The sequence below is a fragment of the Podarcis erhardii genome (assembly GCF_964252035.2).
Source record: "Podarcis erhardii genome assembly, chromosome: 8".
NCBI classification, from domain to species: domain Eukaryota; kingdom Metazoa; phylum Chordata; class Lepidosauria; order Squamata; family Lacertidae; genus Podarcis; species Podarcis erhardii.
Window position 1 is genome coordinate 50,087,681 of NC_138499.1, and position 27,115 is coordinate 50,114,795.

Here is a 27,115-nt window from a genome sequence, read left to right on the forward strand (position 1 = left end):
ACTGGATTAGTAGATGATACCTGTGGTGACTTGTTAGTCCCTGAGCTCAGTATCAAGCCATAAAATAAGACAATACACATTGTGTTATATGATGACCACTGAACATGTTATTTGCATAATTATTTCCCTAAACAAGCTGCTTTTCATAAAGCAATCATAAGTTCATTTTCAATACATGTTTCCTTTAAAGTTAAAATTGAATTATAAAGCACATTATTTTAAGCTTTTTCCTGTTTGTGTCTTGCTGCAGATAAAATAATGGGTTTGTTCTTTCATTGCCATGTGTTGAGTATGTTGGCATCCTGTGCATTAATAATTTGGGCTCATTCTCTATGTACCGTTGATGAGGCGGGTGGGTGCAAGAATGCAGTGAGAATGTTGGTATTGCTGTTATTTCTTGTTTGTACTGCTGTTACTTTGCTTTTTTCTCTTCTGTTGTGAGTTCATAGGATTCCAGCCAAGTTATGCTGATGTAATCCTACTGTAACTGGTATCAAGGACCGTAGCATAATGGAACCAGGCTGCATGATATGCATACTCAGAGATTCTGCTTGGTTTATTGGCTGGTTCACAAATGCATATTCCTCATCTAATTACTGCAGCAAGCAGTGGTGACTATATGTATGAATGAGCCATCACAAATCAAAGAGTATGAATAGAAGTTTCATATTATCTCACATCATTGCTCCACAGTTTTTTTCAATGCTGTATTTTATACATTCATATGCAAGTCATCAGGCATTGAATATGTAACATATGAAAAATGTTAATTGAAAAATAACATGGCACTAACATTATCATTGCTGCTTTCTGAGTAGAACCACACTGAGAGTGTGTGTTAAGCAATATTTTATTTTCAATTACACAGTAATATAGCTAGAAGCATTTAGGAAATAAAGTTAAGATTTATTAAAGCATTTGTTTACCATATTTGTATTTTGAGAAAATGGTTGGCTACAATTCTTAATTATCTTATTTACTTTAGTAATTGTAATAATTTCTATTTAGATCTGCTTTGGATATTTCATACTAGCTACAATAAGCTGACCTCAAGTTTGAATAGTACTGGCAGTCTGGAACTAACAACTGTGATTCCACTTTAGGTAATCTCCTTTTGTTTGTTACCTCACTTGTCACAGCTTGGTTTTTTTGTTGAAAATGGAAATCCATGACTTCTTATTGTGAACCTTTTACTTTCTGAAATTAAAAAAGGAATGTTTGTGCAGATTGAAGCAACATTTCAGGATTTGGAGGTACAATCCATCAGATCAGATACAATATTTCATTTCTAATCCCACAATTAAGTAAAAGCCTCTTAGAATTTGGTGCCATTTAAAAAACTAGTGGTAAAAGCTAAGGATGTCTACAGAAGCTTAGTCTCCAAAATTTACATTTTAATTTAAAGTTCTACAGGTGCTAATTTGGGGCTCAAAAATTGTGGGAGCAAACCTTAAAAGGAGAAATGGAAGGTCACTGCTGGAATGCAACTTGGCAGGGAACCCTTTTAGATCAATTTCAGTGTATATGACAGAATACTCTATAAAACTGTTGCTTGGATGTATGGTCCTAAACTTTGGTTAAACTGGTGTATATAATGCACAGTCTGTTACTGGAGGTTTGTAAACAAAGGGAAAACCCCAAAGTGGATTTCATTACCGTTTCATCCCCCTTTCATATTGTTGTATTTTTCTAACAAAACATTTAGTTTTTCACAATTATGTAATATTTTGTCAACAATAATAGTAATGACAAGAGTAAATATGCTATAAAAGATAGGGTTTGGGGAAGATGAGTTTACAACCATGAGGACAAGACAACTTTTCTTGGCCTATATACAGAATTGTTAACCATGCACTGTGTAGTGGCTGTAGCAAGCCCAATATTATCATTTGCTTCATCCAGTAGATTGCAGAAATGCTAGGTTTACTGCATACATAGGCCTTTCTATGTGGTTGTAGTTATCTATGCATTTGGTTCTCCAGAAGCTGTAGCAATCTGGGGATAATGGCTAAGATCCTAACTTACCTCCTTTGAACTGGGCAGAGTTCGTGGAGCAGGCCTTTCCTGCCTCCTCCTTTGTTCTGCAGCTCCCTGAAAATCTACTTCTGGGTTTTCTGGGACCATACAGAATGGATTGGGATATGGTGTGGAGGCTGTAGAATGGAGAGGTGGTAGAAATGCCCCCTCCCAATTTGAATGGAGGAGCCACTTTAGATTCAAGCCAATGTGAATAGAAATACTTATCTTGATGAAAGTATATATGAGTTTTCTAAATTTGTTGTCAGTCACTGATTTTCTTCCTATCAGTGAATACTTCTTCATGACAGTATCTAATCAAATGAACTGGAACATCACAATTCTAAGTGTGCTATGGTATCCTTCTGGAGTGGCTGTCTGAGTTAGGGTTGGGTGGCACCGCTTTGCGGTGGTTCCGGTCCTGCTTAGATGGATGTTTCCAAAGGCCGATGCTTCCAGAGTTCTTCAGCCCTGTGGAGCCCTCAGTGTGGGTTTCCTCAGGCTTTGATTTTATCCCCTATGCTGTTTAACATCTACATGAAATTGCTGACTGGGGTAATCTGGAGTTTTGGAGTACGTTGTCAGCAATATGCTGATGACACACAGCTCTACTTCTCCTTTACATCTGCAGGTGTGGCAGTGGATGTGCTGGACCCTTGTCTTGCCTCGGTAATGGACTGGATGAGAGCCAACAAACTGAAGCTCAATCCAGATAAGACTGAGGCACTGTTAGTGGGCGGTTCTCTAGACCAGATGGATGGGAGGTTGCCTGCTCTTGATGGGGTTACACTCCCTCTGAAGGAGCAGGTACGTAGCTTGGGGGTACTTCTGGATCTTTTGCTGTCGCTTGAGGCTCAGGTGTCCTCAGTGGCATGGAGTGCCTTCCATCAGCTTTGGCTGGTGGCCCAGCTGCACCTTTATCTGGATAGGGATAGCCTAACTACTTTTGTCTATGCTCTGGTAACCTCTAGGTTAGATTACTGCAACACATTATACATAGGACTGCCCCTGAAGACAGTTCAGAAACATCAGCTGGTGCAGAATTCGGCAGCCAAGTTGCTCACCAGTGCAAGATGATTTGAAAATATTACATTGATTCTGTCCTGGCTGCCAATTAGTTTCCGGGCCCAACTCAAAGTACTGGCTTTGACCTGCAAAGCCTTAACAGCTCAATACCTCAAGGACTGCCTCTCTCCATATAAACCAACCCAGACTCTGTGATCATCATGTGAGGCCTTTCTTTGTGTGCCTCCTCCACAAGAGGTCTGGAGGGTGGCAATATTTTGCATTGTCTCCCCGTTTGTGAAATGCTCTCCACAGGGAGGTTTGCCCGGCACCTTCATTATACACCTTTAGGCGCCAGGTCAACCAGGCCTTTGGCTGAGTATCATCATATATTCTTTTTAATGTGTTTGTGGGAGGGGGTGGTTGCTGGTTTGTTTGTTTTGTTCTTGTTTTTATCTTGTATTTTTATGCTGTAAATCGCCCTGAGATCTGTAGATGAACGGCGGTATACAAATTTAATAAATAAATATATTTGTGAAACCCTGAAACTGATTACTCTAGATACACTGAAATGTTACCCAATACTTGTAGATTACTTCAAGTATGCTGATATTTATTTTTTCTTTCTTTCCCCATCTTTCTTGTCTTTTCCCTGGCAGATGCATAATGAGCACTCTGATGCAAGATAAAGTCAGTGAACAACTATAAAATGCCCAGATTTGGGTCAGCAAAGGCAGTTCAGATTCAAAATTCTGACAGCGATAGCACCATGGTGGAGAAACCAACTGGAAGAAAGGTATAAAAATAAACTTGATTAAGAAGATTACATTGCAGCTAGGCAAATCCATGAAAGCAAAGAACATGTATGAGTCAGAAGAGATAGCATTATGTGCAACTAAACAAAGTTGTAGGAGGTACTTGCTAAAATAACTCTGCCTGTGGTGTAATGAGCTAAAACCCACCATAATCTCCTCTTTCACTGTGTGCCCTGAAACTTTTTCATGCATTCTTTCATAGCTGATTACATTACTTACATTTAAGGTGTTTTAAAGTTGATAAAACACAAACTTGAAGTATCCCTCTGATTTTTAAAGAAACATTCACAACATTCATTTTAAAGTATTTGTGAGGTGTTATGTTGTGAACTTTTGATATTTTCTTTTGAGTAGAATTCAGTATGTATCATATTAAGATTACTATGAAAAGACTGTTCCCTACCTAATAGTATTCCAAAATTAATTCCTTCTTTCAATAGGGCTTAAAGTAGGCCTGTTAGCTGATCTGACCATTTTATCTGACTTAATCCAACCTTTTCCAACCTGGTGACATCCAGGTATTGGAGAACTCCAGCTGTGCTCCATTTCATCTAGCGTGGTGAATGGTCAGGTATGATGAGAGTTGTAGTCAGTCACTATCTGGAGGGCACCAAGTTTGGAAAGCCTGGTTTAATCATTGCATTTAATCAATAAATTTTATTTTAAGTTTAAATAAATATGTATGTTACCAAAATACCAATATGAGAAGTGTTAAAAAAGCTGAAGGAAGTGCGGTAACTTAGAATTTTAGAATCTATGGCTCAGCTAATTATAGTTGTCATTAAGGTTGCTTCCACACTGGTGGGAAGAGGGAATTGCTGGTGTTTTCTCTCTCAATTTTTTAGAGTCCATACAACTTCATTACCAAATTAATGCATTCTATGTTGTCATCCCATGTTATTTCAAACCTGATTTCTGGTAAACATTTGATAATAATTGGACATTGTGAACATGTGCCATTTAGGTTTTTAGGGCTATTGTGCAATTACTTGAAAGCTTCCCGTTCACAAATTTAGCCTATTTTGTTGCTTCCGGCTTAGATTAGCAGTGGGGATGGGGGTGGGGAACAGATTATTGTCTCGCATCTGTTCCCTGTTCTCTCTCCAGGGAGAATGAAATTAATTGCTTCCTTCAATTATTTGTTCCTCCTCTTATTGCAAAGCACATTCACAATAACAAATAATGGGAATTCAAGCACAGCCCACCCATAGTGCAGAGCTTTGTCTTGCCAGGGGTCAATTTATTGGTCCTTAATTGGCACAGCACTGAGCCCAGGCTCTGGTCCTGGGTTTGCAAGGCCTCTCCCAATTCAAATGTTACAGAAAAACAGAGATGGGTATAATCAGTGTCCTGATGGCACCTCATCCAAGTACCCCTAATGACTGCTCCCAACAGATTCATATAGATGTTAAGTAATGGTGCACTGCAGCACCAGGCAGCACAAAATGCTGCTCTCTGAAACCAACCAAAAACAGTGCCCCCAGTTTCCATCCCACAGAGCTAGTTCAGGAGGATACAATGATCAAGGCCATATACTTAGGGATTTTTCATATCCTTAAAAATCAAAAAGATGGCAGCGCCCATTATTGAAAAATGTTTCTCTAGCAAGGGAAAAAAATGTGTTTATACTTTCTAGTAACAACTGCTGAGAAAAATATTTATGCTTTAACACACCAAAGCTGTTGGAAACATGTCAGGAGTGCTGTGAATCTGTGTAGCTGTCTTTTTGTGTCTTTGACTTGTGTTTGAATAAGCTGGTTTTGATCCCTTTTTGAGAAAACAGTGATGCCACCTTGTACATTCCACTCCTTTGATAGATATTCTTGAGAATAGGATGGAAATGACCTTGAGAGGTCATCAAATCAACTTGTAAAAATATAGAGCAGCACTATATCAACTGCATATTTGAGTTCTTTTAGCAGTGCCAACCCAGAATGATGGCAATATTAGTTACATCAAGCTTCTTGGGGGAATTTTTTATTTGACACAGGCAACTTGTTGCCTTGCTAAGCCAAAATGTGGGCAGTAACTAGCAAGGATGGTATAACGGCCCTTTAATTTCCAGTTCACAATCCTAACAGCTAGGGCACAAAATGGTTCCTCCATCATCCATGTACTTTTAAAGTTAGTTTTATATATCCAGAGCTACTACAGTCCGTATATCCTTGGGGCTCTGGTCTTTGATTGTAGCATCCTTTACAGCTATAATCTTAGCTGTCTTGTGAAATGAGATCAACAGCAGTCACATAGCATGGCCTAATGATGTTGCAACTCCTGCTGTGACCTCCAGGCCTATGTCTCCAATGAGTTGCAGAGAAATATTGATAATTAACAGTTTAAGTATCAGCTTTGTAATTTGCCTTTAACTGAATGAAATGGATAGTTTCATAATTGGTGGTATTCAAGATATTTAAAAGAAAATAAGTTATGAATTATTACAGTGGATTGTTGTATTGCTCTGAAAATATGGTGGAAATTTAAGATAGCAAGATTGTGGCAAGTAAAATATATTCCATGTATTGCTGCCTGGCTATTAGTGACGATTCATGAAAAAGCAGTATGTCTAACAGACATAATCATAGCTACATTGAGCGTAATTTAGTGTAATCTGCTTGCCTACATTTGTTCAGTATTATTAGATGAGCAAACAACTTTAGTTTGAAAAAGATAACTTAAATTCTGAATGAACAAGCCATGGGAAATGATTGGTTTGTTTGCTCTTTTGAAAATCCATTAAAAATATTAACTGCTCTGTTTAAGATGCTAAGTCGGATTGAAATTTAGAATTGTACTTACTACATATATTTTATGTGAGCATTTTAAAGGATTTTGATTTCATTAATTAATATTGTCTGCTTCATAGCAGTAATTTTCATGACATAAGAAAGCTAAGTTTTTTTAAAAAAAACTTACAGTAAATGCTGTTTCACATATGCTCTGTTTTCTACCTACTAGTTCCTCAATATTCAGCATAGTAAACATTTTAATAGATGGGGGCTGGCCAACTTTTTTCAACATGGAGAAATCGGATTATCCCCTAGAGTTGGACTCCGTGGATGGGGAAGAAATTGGATGTCATTCACATTTTAATGTTAATCTACCTAATTTGCATTTCTGGAAACAATCTGTGAACCAAAACAATAGCTATGCTTTGATATTCACATAGCTCCAAATTTTATGATACAGTTCTTCAACCAAAAAAGGAGTACAGAAATTGCTTGTTTATATTATGAGAACTGCATACTAAAATGTTGGATTTTCACTAAAAAAAAATAAAATCAAACTGATGTAGAAATGTGGCAAACGGAACATAATAATGGAAAATATGGGAAACCAATGGCAACAGATTTGACTATCCCTAGTAGATCCAGTCCATTCATAATGGATGTGCATCCCCAGGGTAATGAAGATTATATTCTATTACTAAAGGGAACACCTGCCAAATTGGAAGCACTTCTGTTTCTGATAGGTGCTGCACATGAAGTGACATGTGAAGCCTGCTAGGTGGGCAGCAACACCTGGCATGCTGTTAAACAGAACTTAACTCCAGCAAAAAGTGAGGCTTGGGTGCCCCAGAGTTCTGTGATAATGCAGAAACTTCTCAAGCTGTCTCACTTTTCACAGGAGCTCCCTCAGTTGGAAGTGATGCCACTAGCACTGTTAAGCACCATGCCAGGTGCCAACTTTTTAGGTCAGTTATTTCCACCCTAAAACAGAGTGCAGTGGGAAATACAGAAAAAGAGGCAGGGGTGGAGTCAGAAAAGCTAGTGGCAGCCAGATTACGTAACTTAAACCATCACTGAAATAGATTATTGTGTCAAGTATGTTTGTCTACTGTTTGCCCAATCCACCCTTTATTGAGAAAAGGACTGTGTCTGAGAAAAGAATAAGAGCTAAGCATTTATCCAACCTGCTGTTGTATTTTTTTCAGTGTATATTTAGAAAACTAATGTTGTCTTCTTAGGTAGATACACTTGTAATTTATATTGTTAAGAAAGCAAACTTTATACAGTCAACTGGCTGCAATTATAGTTGTAGGAACTGAATCACAAACGTCTATCAAATTGTACTTCTGAGTTCAGTGAAATATTTTTACACATGTGTTGACTGCATTAGCTGTTTTGTTCCTAGTGTTTTTCTGTGACATAACAAGGCATTTAGCTTTCAGCTTCACTAGTCTTTATTCTGTCTCAATTTTTCACAATAACAGTTTTACTCTCCTTTTTAAACTTTATTTTGTTTTTTGTTTATACTTTTTATTTATTTTTAACATGCTTTATTTTCTTTATTACTTATGACAGAAAGCATAAGATGATGCAAGATTCTTTAGCATTCCATTACTATTCTGTTCTGTATTTGCTGTAGTAAATCTGTAGTAAAGTCTAATAATCCTAGATTGTTGTAATCTGAGGAACAGATTAGAGGTGTAATTCTTCTATTGGTTATCTGGTTTTTCATAGAATGTGTTTATTTTTATTTTTTTAAAAATACGCTGTTAATAATTTTATGTAAACATTGTACTTGTAACTCTGTTTATATCAGAGCAAGGACAAGATTGCCTCCTACACCAAAACTGCCAAAGTGGATAGGAGTGATGTGGGAAAGGAGATGAAAGAAAAGTCTTCCATGAAACGTAAACTTCAGTTTAATGTTAGTCCATCCAGAAATGAAGATCGAAATTCAGACACAGGTAGTGCCAGTTTTATTTTTTCCTCTTGAAAAAATTTGCTATAATAAACCTTCACAAAAGATTAAAAAGTAATAGTAAAGTGCTTGCTTATATCCCACTTGTCAATCATTAATCTAGCTGCACAGTTTTTATTACCTTTTTTCCTAGTGCACCTATTAAATGAGCAGTCTGCCCGTTAATATATGTTGATGTTCCTGGAAAAACCAGGCCTGGCCTGATTATTCAAATCTTACTGCTTTCAGCTTCCCTTACCATAATGTGTTCTACTTGGGATGGTGCATAAGACAGTTTAGAAGCTTCAGTTCATTCAGAATAGATAAGAACATAAAATGAGTCCTGCTGAATCAGACGAAAGGCCCATCTAGTCCAGCATTTTGTTCTCACAGTGGCCAATCAGATGTCTGTGAAAATCGCACAAGCAGGGCCAGAGTGCAACAGCACTCTTCCCCATTTGTGCTTCCCAGAAACATACTCAAAGGCATACTGTGGAAATAGAATGTAGCTATCATGGCACATAGCCATTGATAGCTTCTTTCTTCTATTAATTTAACTACAGTAATCCTTTTTTTAAGTCATCCAACATTGGTGGCCATCACTGCATCTTATGGGAATGAATTCCATAATTTAATCATACATTGTGTGAAGAAGAGTGTTTTTTGTGTGTGTTGTTAATCTTTTGACATTCAGCCTCACTGGATGGCCCCAGATTCTAGTATTATGAGAGAGGATGGAAAACGGTTTCCTATCAACTTTCTCCACACCATGCATAATATTATTCATCTCAATTACGCCCCCCTTACTCCCCTTTTGGCTTGCCCTTTTGTAAACCTTTTGCACCTCTACAATATCTATTTTGATGTGAGGTGACCAGAACTGTCTCCTTAACCATCTTAACCAAACCTGAATCTAAACTAAAACTTCCCAAAGAAACTGATATCAGCTTGCTCTTGGAATGAGATCTGCAAAATGTTTGGGACTTCCCCGTTTTAGTTATAGCAATGTATTTCACTAATGATTTTAGACATTAATACAGATAACTTAATGCTCTGTTAGCTGGTATAAACTTTATCATAGAATGGTAGAGTTGGATGAGACCCCAAGGGTCATCTAGTCCAACCCCCTACAATGCAGGAATCTCAGATACAGCATCCATGACAGATGGCCATCCAACCTCTGCTTAAAAACCTCCAATGGAGAGTCCACCACATTTTGAGGGAGTCCGTTCCACTGTCGAACGGCTCTTACTGTCAGAAAGTTCTTCCTAATGTTTAAACCTGGTGTTTATTAGATTTGGTTCTTTTATACTTCCAAAAGTAGTAATTAAGTCTTAGGTTTGGTATGATTTGCTATTTGTTAAACACATGCTTTTGAAGTGCCTTATGAATTGTTGGAAGCTTTGGATTGTTTCCAGTGTAGGACCGCATGAATGCTCTGTCAATGCAAGGATTTCTGCATGTGCAACAGAACTCCCACCCTTCCCCTGTGTGCCCTCTAAACCTGTTCTAAGGGTTTTCTCAATATCTGGAGCAGATTTGGGAAGAGTGAGGGAGGAGAGAGGGGGAGGTCTCATTACAGAAATGGAAACCTTTGAACTGACAGGATAATGCCCTCTGTTTGCATTGCAATGCCAGCAGAGCTTTATACCACAGCCAATTAAAGTTTTCTACCTCATAAGATATGCCCTGGAATATTTTGGAGAAGAGTTGCTCTTCCTCAGCATGCTGCTTTCAATCTAGATTGATTTCTTTATAAAATTTTTGGAAAACCCTCTCCTTGGTTACCTTATCCACACCTTTTCCTCCCTAAACATGCCCCATATAAATGAAAAAAAGGAAGTGGTTATTGTGATATTTGTATGTGCCCACCCACAATGTGCAGATGTAGAAACACTTCCAGTTGCCAGAACTGTCTACATTTGTTTTCATCTGTTTTATTATTTATACACTAGTGGCAGGGTAATGCAGAATCAATTCACAATGAGCTTTTATTTTCTGAATGAAACCAGTTTCTCAAGAAGCACTTTTCAGGGGCCAAAAATATGCAATAGATCTAGATTCTGTATGGACTACACAGAAAAAAACAAATACTCAGACTCCATTGCTTTTAGAATAAAATGTTGTGCATACACAGCCTGAGGTCTGCCTCCTCTGAGACCTGGGATGGGCAAACTTTAATAGTTCCATCCATCTCTGGATTATATTCCACAATAACAAAAAATATTCTGTTGAAACATGCTGTAAAGCATATGCTCTGGAATTCTTAAAATGTTGTGACTCTCAGACTCCTCTTACATAGTTGTTTCATTCTGATGTTTGTCCATCATTTACTGAAGAACTTCTATGGTGAAGTACAGTATGTTCTCTACAAGTGTTCTGCAATATTTCCCTGTAAAATCACAATTTGTTACTGCTTTAGACGGTTTAGCAATGGTGTGAATTCTTAATTTTCTAGGCATTTATTTAACAGCACTGTAAAGCTAGCATAAGGATTCTGTAGGAATAACAAAAAGGTGGCATGTCCATATATCTATATTGTATGCCACACTTCCTTGCTCTCCTCCACCCCTTTTCTCCCATGTCTTCTTCACTCTGTAGATTCAGATCCAGGACATACAAATGAAAACTGGGGGGAGAGATTAATATCTACTTACAGGACATATTCAGGTAAATGCATTATCAGGTATACTTAAAATAGCTGCACTTTTCCCTATTCACATATTTACAGTAGTTTTCATTAGTTGTTTTTTGTGCCTATAAATCTCCTTGCAAATACTTTATGTGTTAATATAGGATTAGCTTGTGTTACTTTTCAGTGGAGAATATAAAATGACCATCAAACTTAAGAATGTACAGGAATATTATTTCCTGTTAATAAAATCCCTTCACATCTGTGTTGGAAGATGGCAGCTACCATGTGGTAACCACAGTAACTTCTTTAGGAAGAAAATGTTTTATGCTGAATAATTATTATATTAAAAGACAAATGGAAAAAGTAATGCACAACAAGTAAGTGTGTGTGTGTGTGTGTGTGTGTGTGAATGTGTGTGTGTGAATGTGAATGAATGATATCCAGCCAAGTCATATCCAGAGTAGACCCTTAAGTAAATTGATTTTATTATGCCTACTCTAAGTATGACTTAGTTGATTGTCACCCTAAGATAATTTTCAAAATATTTGCAATTATTGTATTAGATATATTTTTAGTTGTTATAACAGATGATATAGGTATTTAGAATCCATTGTAAACTGAGAGTTAAATCTGTGTGGCAAATGTTTTTCCTATAAAATAATCAACAAATCATGCCAAACAAGTATGAACACTTCCTTTTTCTAAAATTACAAAATCAGTGCATACAAGGCATTCAGTAATTTTAAACAAAGTAAATCCATTTTTTTCTGCACAGTGAATCTCAAATTACATATAATTTTTACATATAAAAGTAGAGGCTTATAAAGGTATGATGTGGATATTCATTTTGGTTTCTTAATAAAGAAGGATAAGTGAAGACAGTAGCTTGGGTGGTACTTGAATGGGGTTGCCCTGCTCACCTGACCTCCATCCAGCTGCTGCTATTGTTGCTGTATACTGGCAGCGGAAGATGCAAAGCAGAAGGAAGTTCAGCGTGCTGGCAGAGGCAATCCAACATTTCTGCAGGCATGTTTGCACCTCACCTTTGACTAGTCCCTTCACTCCATCCCAGTAAACAGCGATGCAGCTGGCGGAGGTCAGGTAAGCAACACAGCCCCAATGTGCCATTTGCTACTGAGTAAAAAAACAAAAAGAGAGGTTGAGAAAATTAATGCTAAGATAGTTAACAATTTTAATTAACTTGCAGTATAAACTCTTTAGAAAAAATACAATTACTTGTATAGTCTGAGACATATTCTAGCCCATTTCCTATTACATTATACAGGGTTTCAGCAATAGTTTTTATTACATGTGTGACCTATAGCTGCAGCTGTTACTGTAGACACATCAATTTGAAAAAAAAAACCACTGACCTCTGAGTGAAAATGTTTAGAAAGGAGAATGCTGTGGTCAGAGCCTAAATTTCTCAAATATATGGGCATTAAAATTTTTTAAACTTTTTATAGTGTTTCTTTAAATATAATCAAATACTTTGTCTGAAATATGTAGACATTTTGAAATGGGAGAGTATGTTAATATGCAGCATTTATACTTCTGTCATTCTAACAAATCTTACCTCAGAAGTAAAAATAAAGTAGGGGTTCCATTTTTTGATCATTGAATTCTAAATTCTATTCATATATCAAGACACCCCCACAGTAAGAGTACAGGGATGTCTGCTAGTATGAGATTTTTTTATCTGAATATCCTATGGCCCAATCCACATGTCTTTGCTAGTACCCAGAGGAAACAAACCCATGATCCCTTTCTTAAACCCCAATCGTTAATCCAGTAAGAAAACTTTGCTACAGATTATAGTTTGGAAGTGAAACAAACCATGGTCCCTGGTTCACATATGACACCAAGCCAAGGATTGTGGTTTGTTTTCCCTATGTGTTAGCAGAGAGAAGATATGGTTTACTGTGGTTGTGAATTGAGGTTACTGTAAGTATATGCTTATTCAGTATTAGGAACCTAAAGGTGAGTTTTAGACTGCATGTGTTTTCTAAAGTATTCTGTTTGATTTTAGGTTTATATCACTTCCTTTAAGGAGCTTAGGGTTAAACTATATGTAACAATGGCTGACTCGACACAAGTAATGTAAAATACTTATAAAGTGCTATTTTATTGCATGGGGAATGGAGGAGATAGCCATTTACTGCTGTCTTTTCTGAAAACAATTCTCCCCAGCTGTTTCTTTCCTGATCAAATTACTTCTAGTTTTGGAGGCTTACCTAAAGAAAAAGCTAGGGGGGAACGATTTTAAGAAAGAAGCACATACTTGAAAGCAGTTCTGCAACTTCCATGCACCATGTGCACTTTAGATTGCCTTATCCCAACTATGGTTGCCTTAAGATAAGATTGCCTTACCTGTGGACAAACGCCGCCTGAAAGCAAGATGGACGCGGCATCCCCATAGTCTCCTTTAAACTGGACTTTACCATTCAAGGGATCTTCCCCCTTTTATTTTACCTATCCCAACTTGTACGAGTTGAGTGTTGACTTAAGTCTGACATAGAGGTCATGCCAAAATCATATCTAGTTTGTTTGTTAGAGTGGCCTCACAACAGTTCTGTGAAGTATTGGCTCAGTTCTCATGTAACACTAAGCCAAACACAGTGTGTAGATACTCATAGTAAAAGTCATGGCTCCCTCCTCTCCCAGTCCTACTGCTGACATGCTATCTGAAGCTAAACAAAGGCTTGGCTTAGTATCATGTCCAAACTTAGTGTTGTGGTTTATCCTACTCTAGACAAATCACAAATTGTAGCCAAGATTTGTTCAATGTGTGCTGTTAGCTGTGATATTTTTTTTCCTACCGTGAGTACCTATACACCTACATGATCACATTTAGCCAGTTTGGTTTAGCATTAACATGCATATTGGGTCATTGACTTGTCCAGTGCCACACAGAGAACTTAATTGCTCAACCCAACTCCTCCACAAAGCCAACCTTAGCCACTACCTCACACTGACTCAACTTAGGTAACCTAAATATTTTCAAGAGAAGATTTGCTAATATATTCTTTCCATTTGCAGAGGAAAGCAATTTAGTAACTTCAGAGGGAGTGTGTAAAATGATATACTTCTCCAGTCTGTATATCTGTGCTTTCTCTTGAATGTGCTATAATTGGCAGTATTTTGTTCTTACTGAGATCTACTGATATTTCCAGAGAAAGAAGTCCCAGAGAAGAAGAAAATGAAAAAGGAAACTGGAAATAAGAAAGCAGCACCTGTTAGTATTCTGTTTGGTTACCCACTATCAGAACGCAAGCAGATGGCTCTTCTTATGCAGATGACTGCCAGAGACAACAGTCCAGGTACTACCAAGCAGTCACTTCCTCTGTGTGTATAGATACAGATGCAGGGGCCCTGTATCAGGACCATGGGGAAAGGGGGTCTAACCTTTTTCTCCTCTGCCACAGGCTCTGTGAAAACTCCACCCCCAAGTTGCCATTGGCCCCAGGGGGGAAACCAATAAGAGCTTTTCTCCCAGGACTTAATAGCAGCTTGGTGTGGGAGGAGGAGTTTATTGGCTCAGTGGCATAGGGGAAAGTAGACATACATTACATAATTCCCTGGATACAGTATACATGTATAGCCCGATTGACATGGCTTCAGGTCCTGTTACGGCTGCAAGATAATAAGGAGATGGTGGGAACGACCTTTTTGTGATGCAAGTGTTGTATCAAAGACCAAAACCTCCAGGTTTCATGAAGCTATTGCAACATATCATGGCCTGTGGGAAAATGGTTGTTTGTACATAAGAGCATGGGCGAAAGTTTATTATTGCAAGGTAATTTCATAGCAAAAGGCATTGCTTGGAGCATGATCAATGCGTGGACAGCTCATGCTGTCCTGATGATTGGTCCACGTAGCATAGCCTGATCGACTACGTGGGCCTGGTGTGATGGCATGGCATTGTCCTTATCTGCTGGCTGAGGGAAAAGTTGCTTCTTGGTATTTGTATCTTTTTGGCTACACACAATAAATGTTTGGCTGCAGCAGCTCCTGAGGCAGTCAGATTTCTTCAACCCATCTTTGTGTGAGACTGATTATTACGGATGGCGAGCAGGTTCTCGTCATTTGGTGCCCCGTGTGAGTGATTTCGGACTTCGCGACGCAACCCATCTTGGTGTGAGACTGATTATTTACGGATGGCGAGCAGGTTCTCGTCAATGGCCTAGGGAACCACCAAGTCCAGAGTTTTTGTTAACTGGGAAATTAATCAGTTTGCTAGCTGTCTTTTGGAGCTGATGCTGGGATCCAGTTAGTCCTTTCTTCAATGGATTTTCCCTCACCATTTGAATAGATTATTAACAGATGACATGACACACAGCCTGCCACCCACAAGAAAAAAAATGAGATTGTAAGAGGACTTCAGTCAAGCAAATTTTATTCACTATGGCAGAAATTTTTAAAGTATTTTTTGTCTTGAATTTTAATTTGTAGATCCCAGTCTAAATCATCCTCTGCAGACAACACCAACACAAAAGAAAACACCAAGCTCTTCATCACGACAAAAAGACAAAGTTAACAAAAGAAATGAACGAGGGGAAACCCCCTTACATACTGCAGCCATTAGAGGCGACATTAAACAAGTTAAAGAGTTAATCAGTCAAGGTGCAAATGTGAATGTAAAAGATTTTGCAGGTAAGTTTGATGAGTAATCAGTTTATATAAGACTCTCTGGTCTCTCTTACAATTAGGATATATGAAATAATGACTCTTGAATAACTTGCTGTTTGTTATTGGTCTATAGAACAAACAGCCTGTACTGAGGAGTTGAAGGTTTTGGCATTACTGTTTTATGTTCAGTGACAGGCACATGCTTCTTTACATGGTAATCGGTGTGGCATGCAAATTTTAATATTCCCTTTGAAGAGCAGCATGTATAATTTCAAAGTGTGAAATGTTTACTCTAGTGTGAGATTTGAGGATTTTTTTCTATAGCTTCTGGACACCTTCTTTACAAATTTGCTTGTGAGTTTTCCTGATTCATGATGGTAAACTATATTATTTTTTAGTGTGCCGGTACTTCAGAAGAAAGGTTTGTCAATGTCAGTTTGCCACAATAGCTAAAAATGGCACTTCCACTTTCAAAGGAAGTGGCTAAGTTAACATGTAAAAAGACAGACTTTCTGGCTTATTATGGTTTACTGTAAATGAGCAGTGTGTTAGCAGACAATTCCTGATCACTCAGCTTTGCTTTTACCCTGGTGCAAGCAGGATAACTGAACCTGGAATCCTTGGCTTCCCCTTATGTCCAAACAAGGAATTGTGGTTTGTTGCACCTTCACAAAAAAGATCAGCAAACGAATAACAAGGCACAACTGAAGATTGGCTTCTTAGAAGGTGACAAAGCCAAATCCCTGATTGGGATTTCAAGGGAAACCAAGACTTTCCTGGTTTATTCTGCTCACTTGAGGAGAAGAAAAAAGCCAGTGACTGGGCAGTGACTGGAGCTAGTACATGTCAACTCCAATATTTCACAAAACTGAAAACATTGCTGTTTGAATTTTAATTAACCTAACAAACCACATAGCAAAACACTACATTTTAAATGGTTGTACCTGCAGGAATAAAAGAATGATTTCCTATTAAAATGTTAAAAGTGTGTATCAGTCTTTGCAAAACAAATCAAACTGCATTATCTTTGAATTATACACACATACATCCTTCATATTTGGACTTCTTTTGTAATAGGTTGGACACCTCTCCATGAAGCTTGCAATGCTGGCTATTATGATGTTGCTAAGGTCTTAATAGCAGCAGGGGCAGATGTGAATACTCAAGGACTAGATGATGATACTCCACTTCATGATTCTGCAAGTAGCGGACATAGAAAAGTATGTACCATTCATGCAGTAAATAAGCAATCCCCATATAGATACAGTGGTCCAAACTAACTAAACAAAATCTACAGAGGATTTCTAGACACTAACTTGGGGGACTTCCAGCACACCAGTGGAACTGCCACTGCATCCTATACTGGTTCAGCCTAGGAGCAAAAGGAAAAAGGGAGACCTCAAAACATTCAAAAACAGCAGGGAAAACACGTAGTGCCCCAGTGACCCTAGAAAGACCCTCAAACAAGTTATGCTGGCAACAACACCAGTATGCCAGAAATGTGCTGAGGGAGCCAGTGAACTCACAATAATGTGGGCACACCCTGAGCACATATCTTTGCATCACAGCACAATGCATACAGCACCAGACAGAAATCAGACACGTCATGGTGCATTTGTCTCTTCGCTGTCCCCAAATTTAGCACCAGTTTATAGATTCCAGTAGCACCAGTGCTACAGGGGGAGTCCTAACTGGCTGAAATGGGTTATGTTCAAGGGAAGGAGAGTAGAGCATCTGTTTTGCATGCAGAATGTCCCAGGTTCAGTGTCCAGCGTCTCCAGATGGAACTGGGAATGCTCCCTGTCTGAAGCCTTTGATAGTCACTGCTAGGCTAGTGTAGATAATACTCATCCTGACCATAAGAAAGGTAGGGAACACCCAGTCCAATTGGGAAGAGTGCTGCATGGACCCAGAGCCTGGCTCCTGCATGGGTGAGCCAACCAGCTCACCACACCCCCTGCAACTCATATGATCAATCTACCCTCTTCCTTATTTAGCATCCCAGCAGCCCTCATTACCCCACTCTCCATTTCTCCAACTGAGTGCTTCATTCATCCTGGTGTCAGCAGTTACCCCTGTGCCTGACAAACAAGGGAACCTGAGTGAGCAGAGAGAAAGGGGGCCTCTGCTTGACAGCAACTGCTTGACAACATGGTAGCAGTTGAAGTGTTTCCTGTGGCATTAACTTTTTGTTAGGAGCACCTGTAGCATCACTGTCTATCATGAAGCTTGCCCAGGTGCAGACGCCTGCCTGAAACTGGTAGATTATCAACCCCTGTAGAGGAATAGCAGGGAGCATTCTTAGGTGGTGGGCCTCCTTCATGGTTTCCATAGAACAGAGTGTGGGGTGGATCCTGTACCTGTAGAGGAGCAAGCAGCAGAAAATTGGGGAGTGGGGACATAGAGGCAGTGGGTAGCTGCTGGAAAGCATAGACCCTGAACCTGGTTGCATAATAGGTGTTTGTAAGTGACAGAGAAGAGTAAATGATGCCACTTGAGTGTTCTGCCAGCGTAAATGCCTCAGCAGGAGTGGGGGAGACTGCATATACTTGCCCTATGGGGGGGTTTCACTAGAACTCTGTTTGCAATGGACGTTACACTTATGAATGTTTGGCCAGTAATGGCAATGTTTGGGGCAGAGTGCCTGGCCTTCATCAACAGAGAGCTCATCTGTAGTGTGGTGGGTAAGAGCAGTGGACTCATAATCTGGTGAACCAGGTTCGATTCCCTGCTCCTCCACATGCAGCTGCTGGGTGACCTTGGGCTAGTCACACTTCTTTGAAGTCTCTCCGCCTCACTCACCTCACAGAGTGTTTGTTGTGGGGGAGGAAGGGAAAGGAGATTGTTAGCTGCTTTGAGACTCCTTAGGGTAGTGATGAAGCAGGATATCAAATCCAAATTCTTCTTCATCATCATCATCTGCATGTGGGAGGGACGAGTGCTTTCTCTGTGTGTGGAAGACACTGCTTCCTGCTGTTGAGGAGGGAGGTGTAAGAGGTACTAAAGCAAAACAATTCAGACAAGAAATGCTATTCACATATAACAAAGTGGGAGGAAGACATGGGTGACAGTTATAACAGTTACACTTCATAGCATGGCTGCCACCTTCTCTTGCATTTCTGGATGGGCTGCTTTGTCCTGGCAGACCCAGTTGTTGGAGTAGAGGGGTGTTTTGTATCTGGAATCTGAAGCACTTGTAATGTGCAGTGTGCATAGTTTGCATAGTGGTAACACATCTCTAAAGTTCATATTGGTGTTCTGGAGACAAGCAGTTTGGTATTATGTTCTCTCTTTCTTCCAGTAGTGGTAATCTATGGCATAGTGGATTATGCTGCCCTCTTGTGCCCCAAACCAAGAAACACAGGCTGTTGACAGTTACTCTCCTCCTCCTCTTGACCAGCCAATCTCCTGTCTATGCTATGATGCTCTGCTTTCATATCTGGAGGCAGTAATACTGAATACCAGTTGCTGGGAACCACAGAAGGGGAGAGTTCTTTTGTGCTCAGATCCTGCATGAGGGTTTCCCACAGGCAGCTGGCCAGCCACTGTGAGAACAGGATGCTAGACTAGATGGGCCATTGGCCTAATCCAGCAGGATCTACTTACATTTTATATAGAGAGACTTAAAGAAGACTTATGTGTGAGCTCTGAGATACTGCCCCATATCATGCACTCTGTTTCAGTTGTAGCCACTCTCTGTGGGTGTTATATATTGGCAGTGGTGTACAGTTATTGGGTTCTGAAGTACAATGTTCTGCCATAGTGAGATTGGCAGGGGCAGTCATTGATAAAAGGGTGGCTTAAACAACACACACAACTCCTCAGTGAGACAACAATTTTTTGCACCAGGTCTAGGGCTGGTATAAAGTTCCAGTATCAACATGAACATGGCAGCAGTCTGGAGGACTACAGAGGACTATGGAGGACTATGTGTAAATATGCCCAAGTTATTTAGCCTGCCATTTTTTACCAGCCTGTGACAACAGTTGTAGTCTGCATTTCCATGCTGGTCACAAGAGATGGGAAAATTCCCATCTCTATGGCCATCATGAAAATTCAGGATACCAGCTTCTCAGCAGGCCAGTTTTTATTTTTTAAGTATCTAACAAAGAAGAGATATTGCTGAGGGATGGGTTTCCCTGCACTGAAAAGCAGAAACAAAGCAGACTGGCAGAGGAAGAATGTTGAAATCCATCCCTTCTCCACCAGCCCATTAACTTTTCTCCATAGAATTCCTGGTGACCTATGGCTACCAAGCAGATAGTTAGGTACAGGGATGGTAAGGAACATGGTGTAAATGTCCTCTACCCTTGATCCACCTCTGTCCTGTTCATGACTCCATCCTGTTCTGGCCATTCCATCAGCATCTTTGTTGGCAGAGCTGTTCATTCAGCATATTTGGGTATTCTGCCAGCAGCACTGGCATGCCAGTGTCATATCTTGATTTCTGCCAAATGCTATAGCCTCTCAGTCAACAGAACTTAAGGAAAAGATTGCTTTGTAAAATATGTTACAAGAGTTTAATCTCCTGTGTTGCTTAATTTTTTTATCTTTGGCACCAATCCACAGATTTAGAGCAGTCAAAATAAATCAGTGTACTGTTCTGGAGTGTGTTATGTGTGGATATCAGCACTGTTGTCCTACCCTGATTTACTTACTGGTATATAATGTCATCCATGTATATAGCATTTTACAGAGTGAGATGCTTTAAAAAAACAGGTGTCTGTTTACAGTCTAATCACCTCCCAAGGCCTGTTTTTAATGTTAATTAATGTCTAATAAACTTAAATACCTAATGTTTCAGATTGTGAAATTGCTGCTCCGACATGGCGGAAATCCATTTCAGGCTAATAAACAAGGAGAAAGGCCTGTTGATGTAGCAGATACAGAAGAACTAGGGCGGTTACTGAAAAGAGAAGTTCCTATTTCTGATGATGACGATGGTTGTTCAGGTCAGAAAAAACCCTTTTAATTGTACTTTTATAGTTATACATAAGTGTGTATATATAATACACAGACTTTCATATTGGTGTGCATATACAGAAAACAGGATCCTTGCAGATAAGTACAGTTATACCTCTCAGTGACCTCCCACTGAGTTTTACGGGACAAAGTAATTTGCAGAGACATGGTTCTGTGAAATTATCTCCTACAACTTTGTCCTCAGCTTAGTTTTGATGAATCATTTTGCTGATTGATCCTCACATTGGACTAAATGGGGCTTACATCTGATTAGATATGCACAGGATTACACTGTTCATCTCTTATGGGCCCCCCATAACAATAGCTGTGCGTGTTTTCGAATAAAGCATATTTATTCCTTCCCTGCACACTTCCAATTAACATTTGGATGTCCTTCACATGGGCCAGGTAGACACAAACTAAAAACTTGCCAAGCCCTTTGGGATTTAACCAGCAAGTTTTTTGTAGTTTTCCAGGTTTTAAAAATAGAGTTTCATAGAAGACTAAATATATATATATATTTAACAAGCCTAATTATATATATATTTTTAATAAGCATGTTTCAATCGCTGCTCTTTGGAAAATTTATTTTACATATCAAATAAAATGAGCTATTGTAGAGGTGATCTGTCCACTCTGTAAAAGTGTGTGATTTGCTATATATATTTCAACTGCTATCTACACAGCTTGACAAGAAACCCCAAGAGACAACAGCAACACCTAAACACCCACCCCAAAGCCTTTACTTGTAATGAACTTTTTTGCACTTCTTCACACAGTATGTAGTTAAACTGTGGGATCTAGTGCCAGAAAACATTTAAAAGATGGTTAAAAAGAGATAAAACACATGTAACATACATGTCATTTTAAAAGTAATATTCACTGTCATGAATAGTAAGTAAATGAATATATTTGTTGACTCTTTTCATTTTCGTTTCTAGATCTTGAAGAGACACCGTCTGTAAATCCTTCCAGTATAGATGGGACTATGGATTCTGAGACAGAGAAAGAATCTCTAGACAGCAAGCACATTCCCAATAAGGCATCATTTTCATCTGCTCTTGATGAATATGAGTTTAAAGATGATGATGAAGATGAAGTTAAGAAAATGATTGATGACAGACATATACCTAGGAAAGATCTGAGAAAAGAGGATGAATCTGAAATAGAACAGAGTAACCTATTTCTTAAACAGGAAAAGGTAACATTTCCAAAATCATTTAAAAATAAGAAACAGAAGCCTTCCAGAGTCTTATATTCAAGTTCTGAAAGTTCAGATGAAGACATTCTTCAGGACAAAAAGATAATCTCTTCTCCGTGTTCTGTCACAGAAACTTCAAATTCTGATGCAAAGATTAAAAAAGAATATGCTTTTAGTGAATATAAACAGAAAGGAAAAGTTAAAAGAAAACTAAAAAATCAAAGCAAAAATAAAGAGAACCAATTAAAACTTGAAAAAGAGAATTCCAGAGTGCTAAACCTGGGTGCTTCTGTATTAGAATCTTTAGACAAAAGCAGAGAAGAAGAGAATTTTCGAAAATCTTTTAACTCAAAAGAGGATTCTTCTTTGCCCTTACTCCATATTACTGCAGGCAGATCCCCCAAGCACCCATGTGGATTAATTGAAAAGCAGTCAACTCCACTTAAACAAGAAAATGTTAAAACATGTTTATCTCCAGGAGGGTCTGACGTAACATCACAATCTGAATTAGTACAGTATGATCATAATACAGACTCTGAATTTGTACTGGAAAGCTCCAGTGGCAAATCCTACAAGCACAAAGACAAAAGTAAACATCAGAAAGAATTTATTTCTGAATTTGGTGAAAAATCCAGTCCTAAACTTAAGGAGGAACAACACAATAGCTCATCCTTTGAAATTTCTGAATGTACCTTGAAAAAAGTAGATAAGGAGGGGAAAGCACTTAAGAAGCATAAACTGAAACATAAAGAAAAGGATAAGCACAAAAAGGAGCAGGATGGAGAAAAGGAAAAGATCAAGCATCGAGAGAGTTCTAAGGAGGCCCAAAGGAATATTGAATTTGATAGAGAGTTTTGGAAAGAGAACTTTTTTAAAAGTGATGAAGCAGAGGATATATCAAGTTTGGACCATGAATCTCAAACCTCTGAGAGAAAATCTAAGCTGGAAAAAGTTCTGATGAAAGAAGACAAATATGTGAAAGAGAAAAACTTTCAAAAAGATAGAAATTTTAGAGAGGAAAAGGAGAGAGAGAAAAATAAAAAAGAAAATGACAAGGAGGAAAAAGCAAAAGATACAAAGGAAGAAAAAGACATGTTCATTGATAAAGAAACAGAATTGTTTTGTTTAGGTGGTAGGGATTTAGCTACTAATGTATCTTTGGTAGAGAAAGAAACAGACTTTGAGAAACAGGAAAAACCCACAAAGGAACATAGAGAAAAGCTGGAGAAGCGGAATTCTGCTACTGAAAAAGTAGAAAGAAAACATTTAGACAGAGAGAAAAAAATAAAATGTGAACATAAGTCAGAAAAAGAAAGATCAGACCCCATTGAAAATGTAGAAAAGACAAAAGAAAAAGAAAAATCATATTTTCAGCAAACAGAAAAATCTCATAAAGAAAATGACAAATTAAAAAGCATAAATACTATTAAAAAGCTTGATGACAGAGAAAAAATCAAAGAAAAACTTGATAAAAAGCATGACAAAGAAAAAAGTGATAGATACTTGTCAGAATGCAAAGAAAAGCCTGGAATTGAGAGAAAATCCAAGGTTTCTGAAAAGGAAGCTGACTATTCAAAAATTGAAAAGGGTAAAAAAGAAAAGGAAGCTGAGAAAAAAGAAAAACCGAGAGATCGGGATAGTTCAACAGTTGCAACTATAAAGCATGTTCCAGAAGAGAAGAAATGTAGCATTGAAAAAACCTTGTCCTTGAAAGAGAAACCAAAAGATGAATTACTGAAAACTCCAGATGGAAGAGAGAAAGATAAAAAAGATAAAGATATAGATAGATATAAAGAGCGTGACAAACATAAAGATAAAATACTGCCAAACAGCGTACTTAAGCTAAAACCTGAAACTGAAAAGCTTAAGTCAAAACCAGCATCAGCACCTAAAGACAGTCGGCCTAAAGAAAAGAGATTATTGAATGATGATTTGATGCAGACAAGCTTTGAAAGAATGCTTAGTCTTAAAGATCTGGAAATTGAACAATGGCATAGAAAACACAAAGAAAAAATAAAACAGAAAGAAAAAGAAAGATTGAAGAATCGATCCTGTTCAGAACTTAACAAAATAAAAGATAAGGACAAAACAAAACATCCGCTTACTGAATCAAAAACTAAAGAGCTGATTCGTTCAAAAAGCTCTGAGTTGTCAGATATTTGTGTGAAGGATAAGCAGCCGAAAGATGCTACAAGTAGTAGATCGCAGTCTGTTGACATAAAGAATTTAGCAGCTGGTGGGAAACTGTCACTGCTACAGGACAACAGCTTAAGTAGATCTCCCAGATCAGAAAGTGAAAAGACAGGGCTAACATCCAGATCAGTGTCCATGCTTTCAGTGGCTAGTTCGGAGGATTCTTGCCATACAACAGTGACTCCTCCAAGACCAATAACTGAATATGATTCAGACTTCATGCTTGAAGGATCTGATTCTCAAATGTCTTTTTCACATTCACCATTTTTACCTAGTGCCAAATCACCTGCTCATCATGAGACTGATAGTTTATCAGAGTTGCCGGAGCGCAATAAAGCACCTTTTCCAAACAGGTTTCCACCAGCTTATGTGAGATCAGCATCTGTTGAGGATGTTAAACTTATTATAAACGAGTGCAGACCGGTTGTAGAAGTTCGAAGGTGTAGTATGCCATCTGTTGTTTGTGAAAATGCAAAGCCGCCCCGAGTGTCAGAAGAAAATAATCACAGTGCGTTGCTTTCAGTTCAGAGTCATAGTTGCCCTTCTCCTAAACATGAATCACTATGCTGTAATTTGCTGGAGAAGGATTCCCAAAATGGTATGTCAAGCATGCATTCCAGTTCTGCATCATCTCCAACTAGATCTGCTAGCAACAAGCATATTACATCAGATGCAGTTAAAAATGCTACTCTGACAAACCCATCAGGAGAAAGTCATACACCTTTGGAGCAGTGCAGCCAGAATACGACTCCATCAAGTAAACCATGGGATGTACCTTTGGATAGATTTAACTCATTGAGCAGTGAGTGCATCTGTTCAAATTTTCCTGGCTTTGAGCAAGATGCAGCAACTGTCCCAGCCATACACAATTCTGAAAATAAAATCTTGAAAGAACAGAAAAATTCTGAACCTTTTCTTCATCATGCTGAAAACATAGCAAATTTTACATCACCAGAATCGGCAGCTGTTTTCTCTCTCCAGTCTTCTTGTTCGTCACGGATTCAGCCAATCACAGATGCAGTCTATATGTCAAAGCGTTCTATACCAGATATTAGCAGCCAAGAGTCTCTGGTTGTTAAACACCAACAAAGTGCCATTCAAGCTACCAATTCAATCTTAGATGTAGATACAAACAGTAAAAAGAAGATAGAAAAAACTTTCTTTCCATCAAACAATAAAAAGTCAGATGTGCTAATCACTGTGTATCCTGAAAGCTTCACTAAAGATATTTCACAACATTTTGAAAAGGATTTTATTGCAAATGATCCTCGTTTACACCCTAATGCAAGTTCTGTAGTCAGTAAGCTCATTTATAAGACATCACAAGTGGATGAGCTAGATAGCAGCATGATTGATATTCAGATTGCAGGTGAAAAAGACCATTCTGATTACCTGTATTCATCCCATATGACAAGTAATAAAAATGAAATAGATCTACAGGATCTAAATGGCAGAGCGCTGAAAGGAATTGCTAATGAATATAACAGAAAACTTTTTAATATAGACAGCATGGAAAACAGTTCAATGGAAGAAAACTTGCAACAGTGCCTTTCACCTTGTTTGGAAAGCCATTCACAATTAACTGGACATGAAGTGCATAAGTACAGTGCGAGTGTTAAGTCAGAATTGGAAGAAGCAATAGAAGACCATAAAGGAGAACAGTATGAAGTTCCTCAAAGAATCACAAGGAACAGAGCAAATATGCTTGCTAATCAAAGTAAGCAAAATCTTACTGGTTGTCCTCAGATATCAGAAAGAGATTCCGAATCATCTTCCTCTATAAAAGGAAGGATAAGACTGACTGAGGAAGATGATGCTCAGGTGCATCATCCTCGTAAAAGAAAGCTGTCACGTGTTCCTCAGCCTGTGCAAGTGAATCCCTCATTAATGCAAGCTAAAGAAAAAATTCACCAGTCTCTGGCAGCTATTGTAGACTCTCTCAAACTAGAAGAGATCCAGCCATACAGTTCGGAGAGAGCAAATCCATACTTTGAATATTTGCACATAAGAAAGAAAATAGAAGAAAAGCGTAAATTACTGTGTAGTGTTATTCCTCAAGCGCCTCAGTATTACGATGAATATGTGACCTTCAATGGATCATACCTCTTAGATGGCAACCCTTTGAGCAAGATATGCATTCCAACTGTAAGTAACTGGGTATTTAAGTTTTAATAGAGTGAATTATATACTCTCAGCAATCTCTTAAACTGTTCAGTTCATTCCAGTGTAAGCTAATGGAAACAGATTCCTATTCTTCATAGTAGGAGCATGCTGCAACCATGTTACTTTTTGCTTGATAGTTCTGCATGCTCCTTGCCACCCCCTGTCCCCATCCCATAACAATAGTATATTTTACTTTCTGCATAAACTAAATGAGAAAGGGGATGTTTTTGCGTAAGGAGAATAGCTATGCTGCTGTTTTCTACTTCCTTATTAAATGTAAAACAAATATGTATTTTTGATGCAACCAGCTGATGCCAAAAGGGCCAAGAAAATACTCATGAGTAGCAGAGTTTGCTTTCCACATTTTTTACAAGATAACTTTACATTGCCCTTTTGGCTCCAGTGATTATGCAACTGGAAAGTTGCTAGGAGGACTTGTTAGCCAGATTTTTGGAGAAGACAGATAATGCTGTCAAAAGGTGAAGGAGTTTGGAAGCTTCCACTTCTGTTTAAACATTACATCTGAACCTTAAACTGCAGATTAACTGTTATTATGAACTACGGTTTACTCAAGTAAGCCAGCTTCTTAAACTACAATTTGAAATTGGCTTTGTTTTTGTAAACAGTTGTTAAAACTAACTGCAGTCTGTCTGGTTCAGAAGTCAATCTGAAACAGAAACAAACTTTCAAATTCCTTGCAAGCTGTGCCAGGGAAAAATAGACAAGGCTCACACGGACTTGTCCTATGCCATGGTTTAGCGTTACATATGAATGCAGTCCATTGACTTGCATCTGCTTGATGTGCTGCTTTCA

The 27,115-nt window shown here is 38.4% G+C and overlaps 1 protein-coding gene across 5 annotated transcripts in view; it reads left to right on the plus strand.

Moving 5' to 3' along the window:
• The window catches only part of ANKRD12 (ankyrin repeat domain 12), a 52,778-nt gene that overhangs the window by 17,945 nt on the left and 7,718 nt on the right, over positions 1-27,115 (plus strand). For 2 of the 5 annotated variants that reach the window (XM_081873785.1, XM_081873787.1), the window contains exons 2-10: positions 1,009-1,103; positions 3,681-3,817; positions 8,379-8,526; positions 11,121-11,189; positions 14,328-14,474; positions 15,607-15,807; positions 16,861-17,003; positions 20,588-20,735; positions 21,687-26,284. In XM_081873785.1, the coding sequence (XP_081729911.1) occupies positions 3,731-3,817; positions 8,379-8,526; positions 11,121-11,189; positions 14,328-14,474; positions 15,607-15,807; positions 16,861-17,003; positions 20,588-20,735; positions 21,687-26,284 (5,541 nt within the window). In that variant the 5' untranslated portion in view covers positions 1,009-1,103; positions 3,681-3,730. Of the gene's footprint in view, positions 1-1,008; positions 1,104-2,647; positions 2,824-3,680; positions 3,818-8,378; positions 8,527-11,120; positions 11,190-14,327; positions 14,475-15,606; positions 15,808-16,860; positions 17,004-20,587; positions 20,736-21,686; positions 26,285-27,115 lie in introns of all 5 variants that reach the window. The other 3 variants (XM_081873786.1, XM_081873789.1, XM_081873788.1) reach the window with 3 other exon arrangements.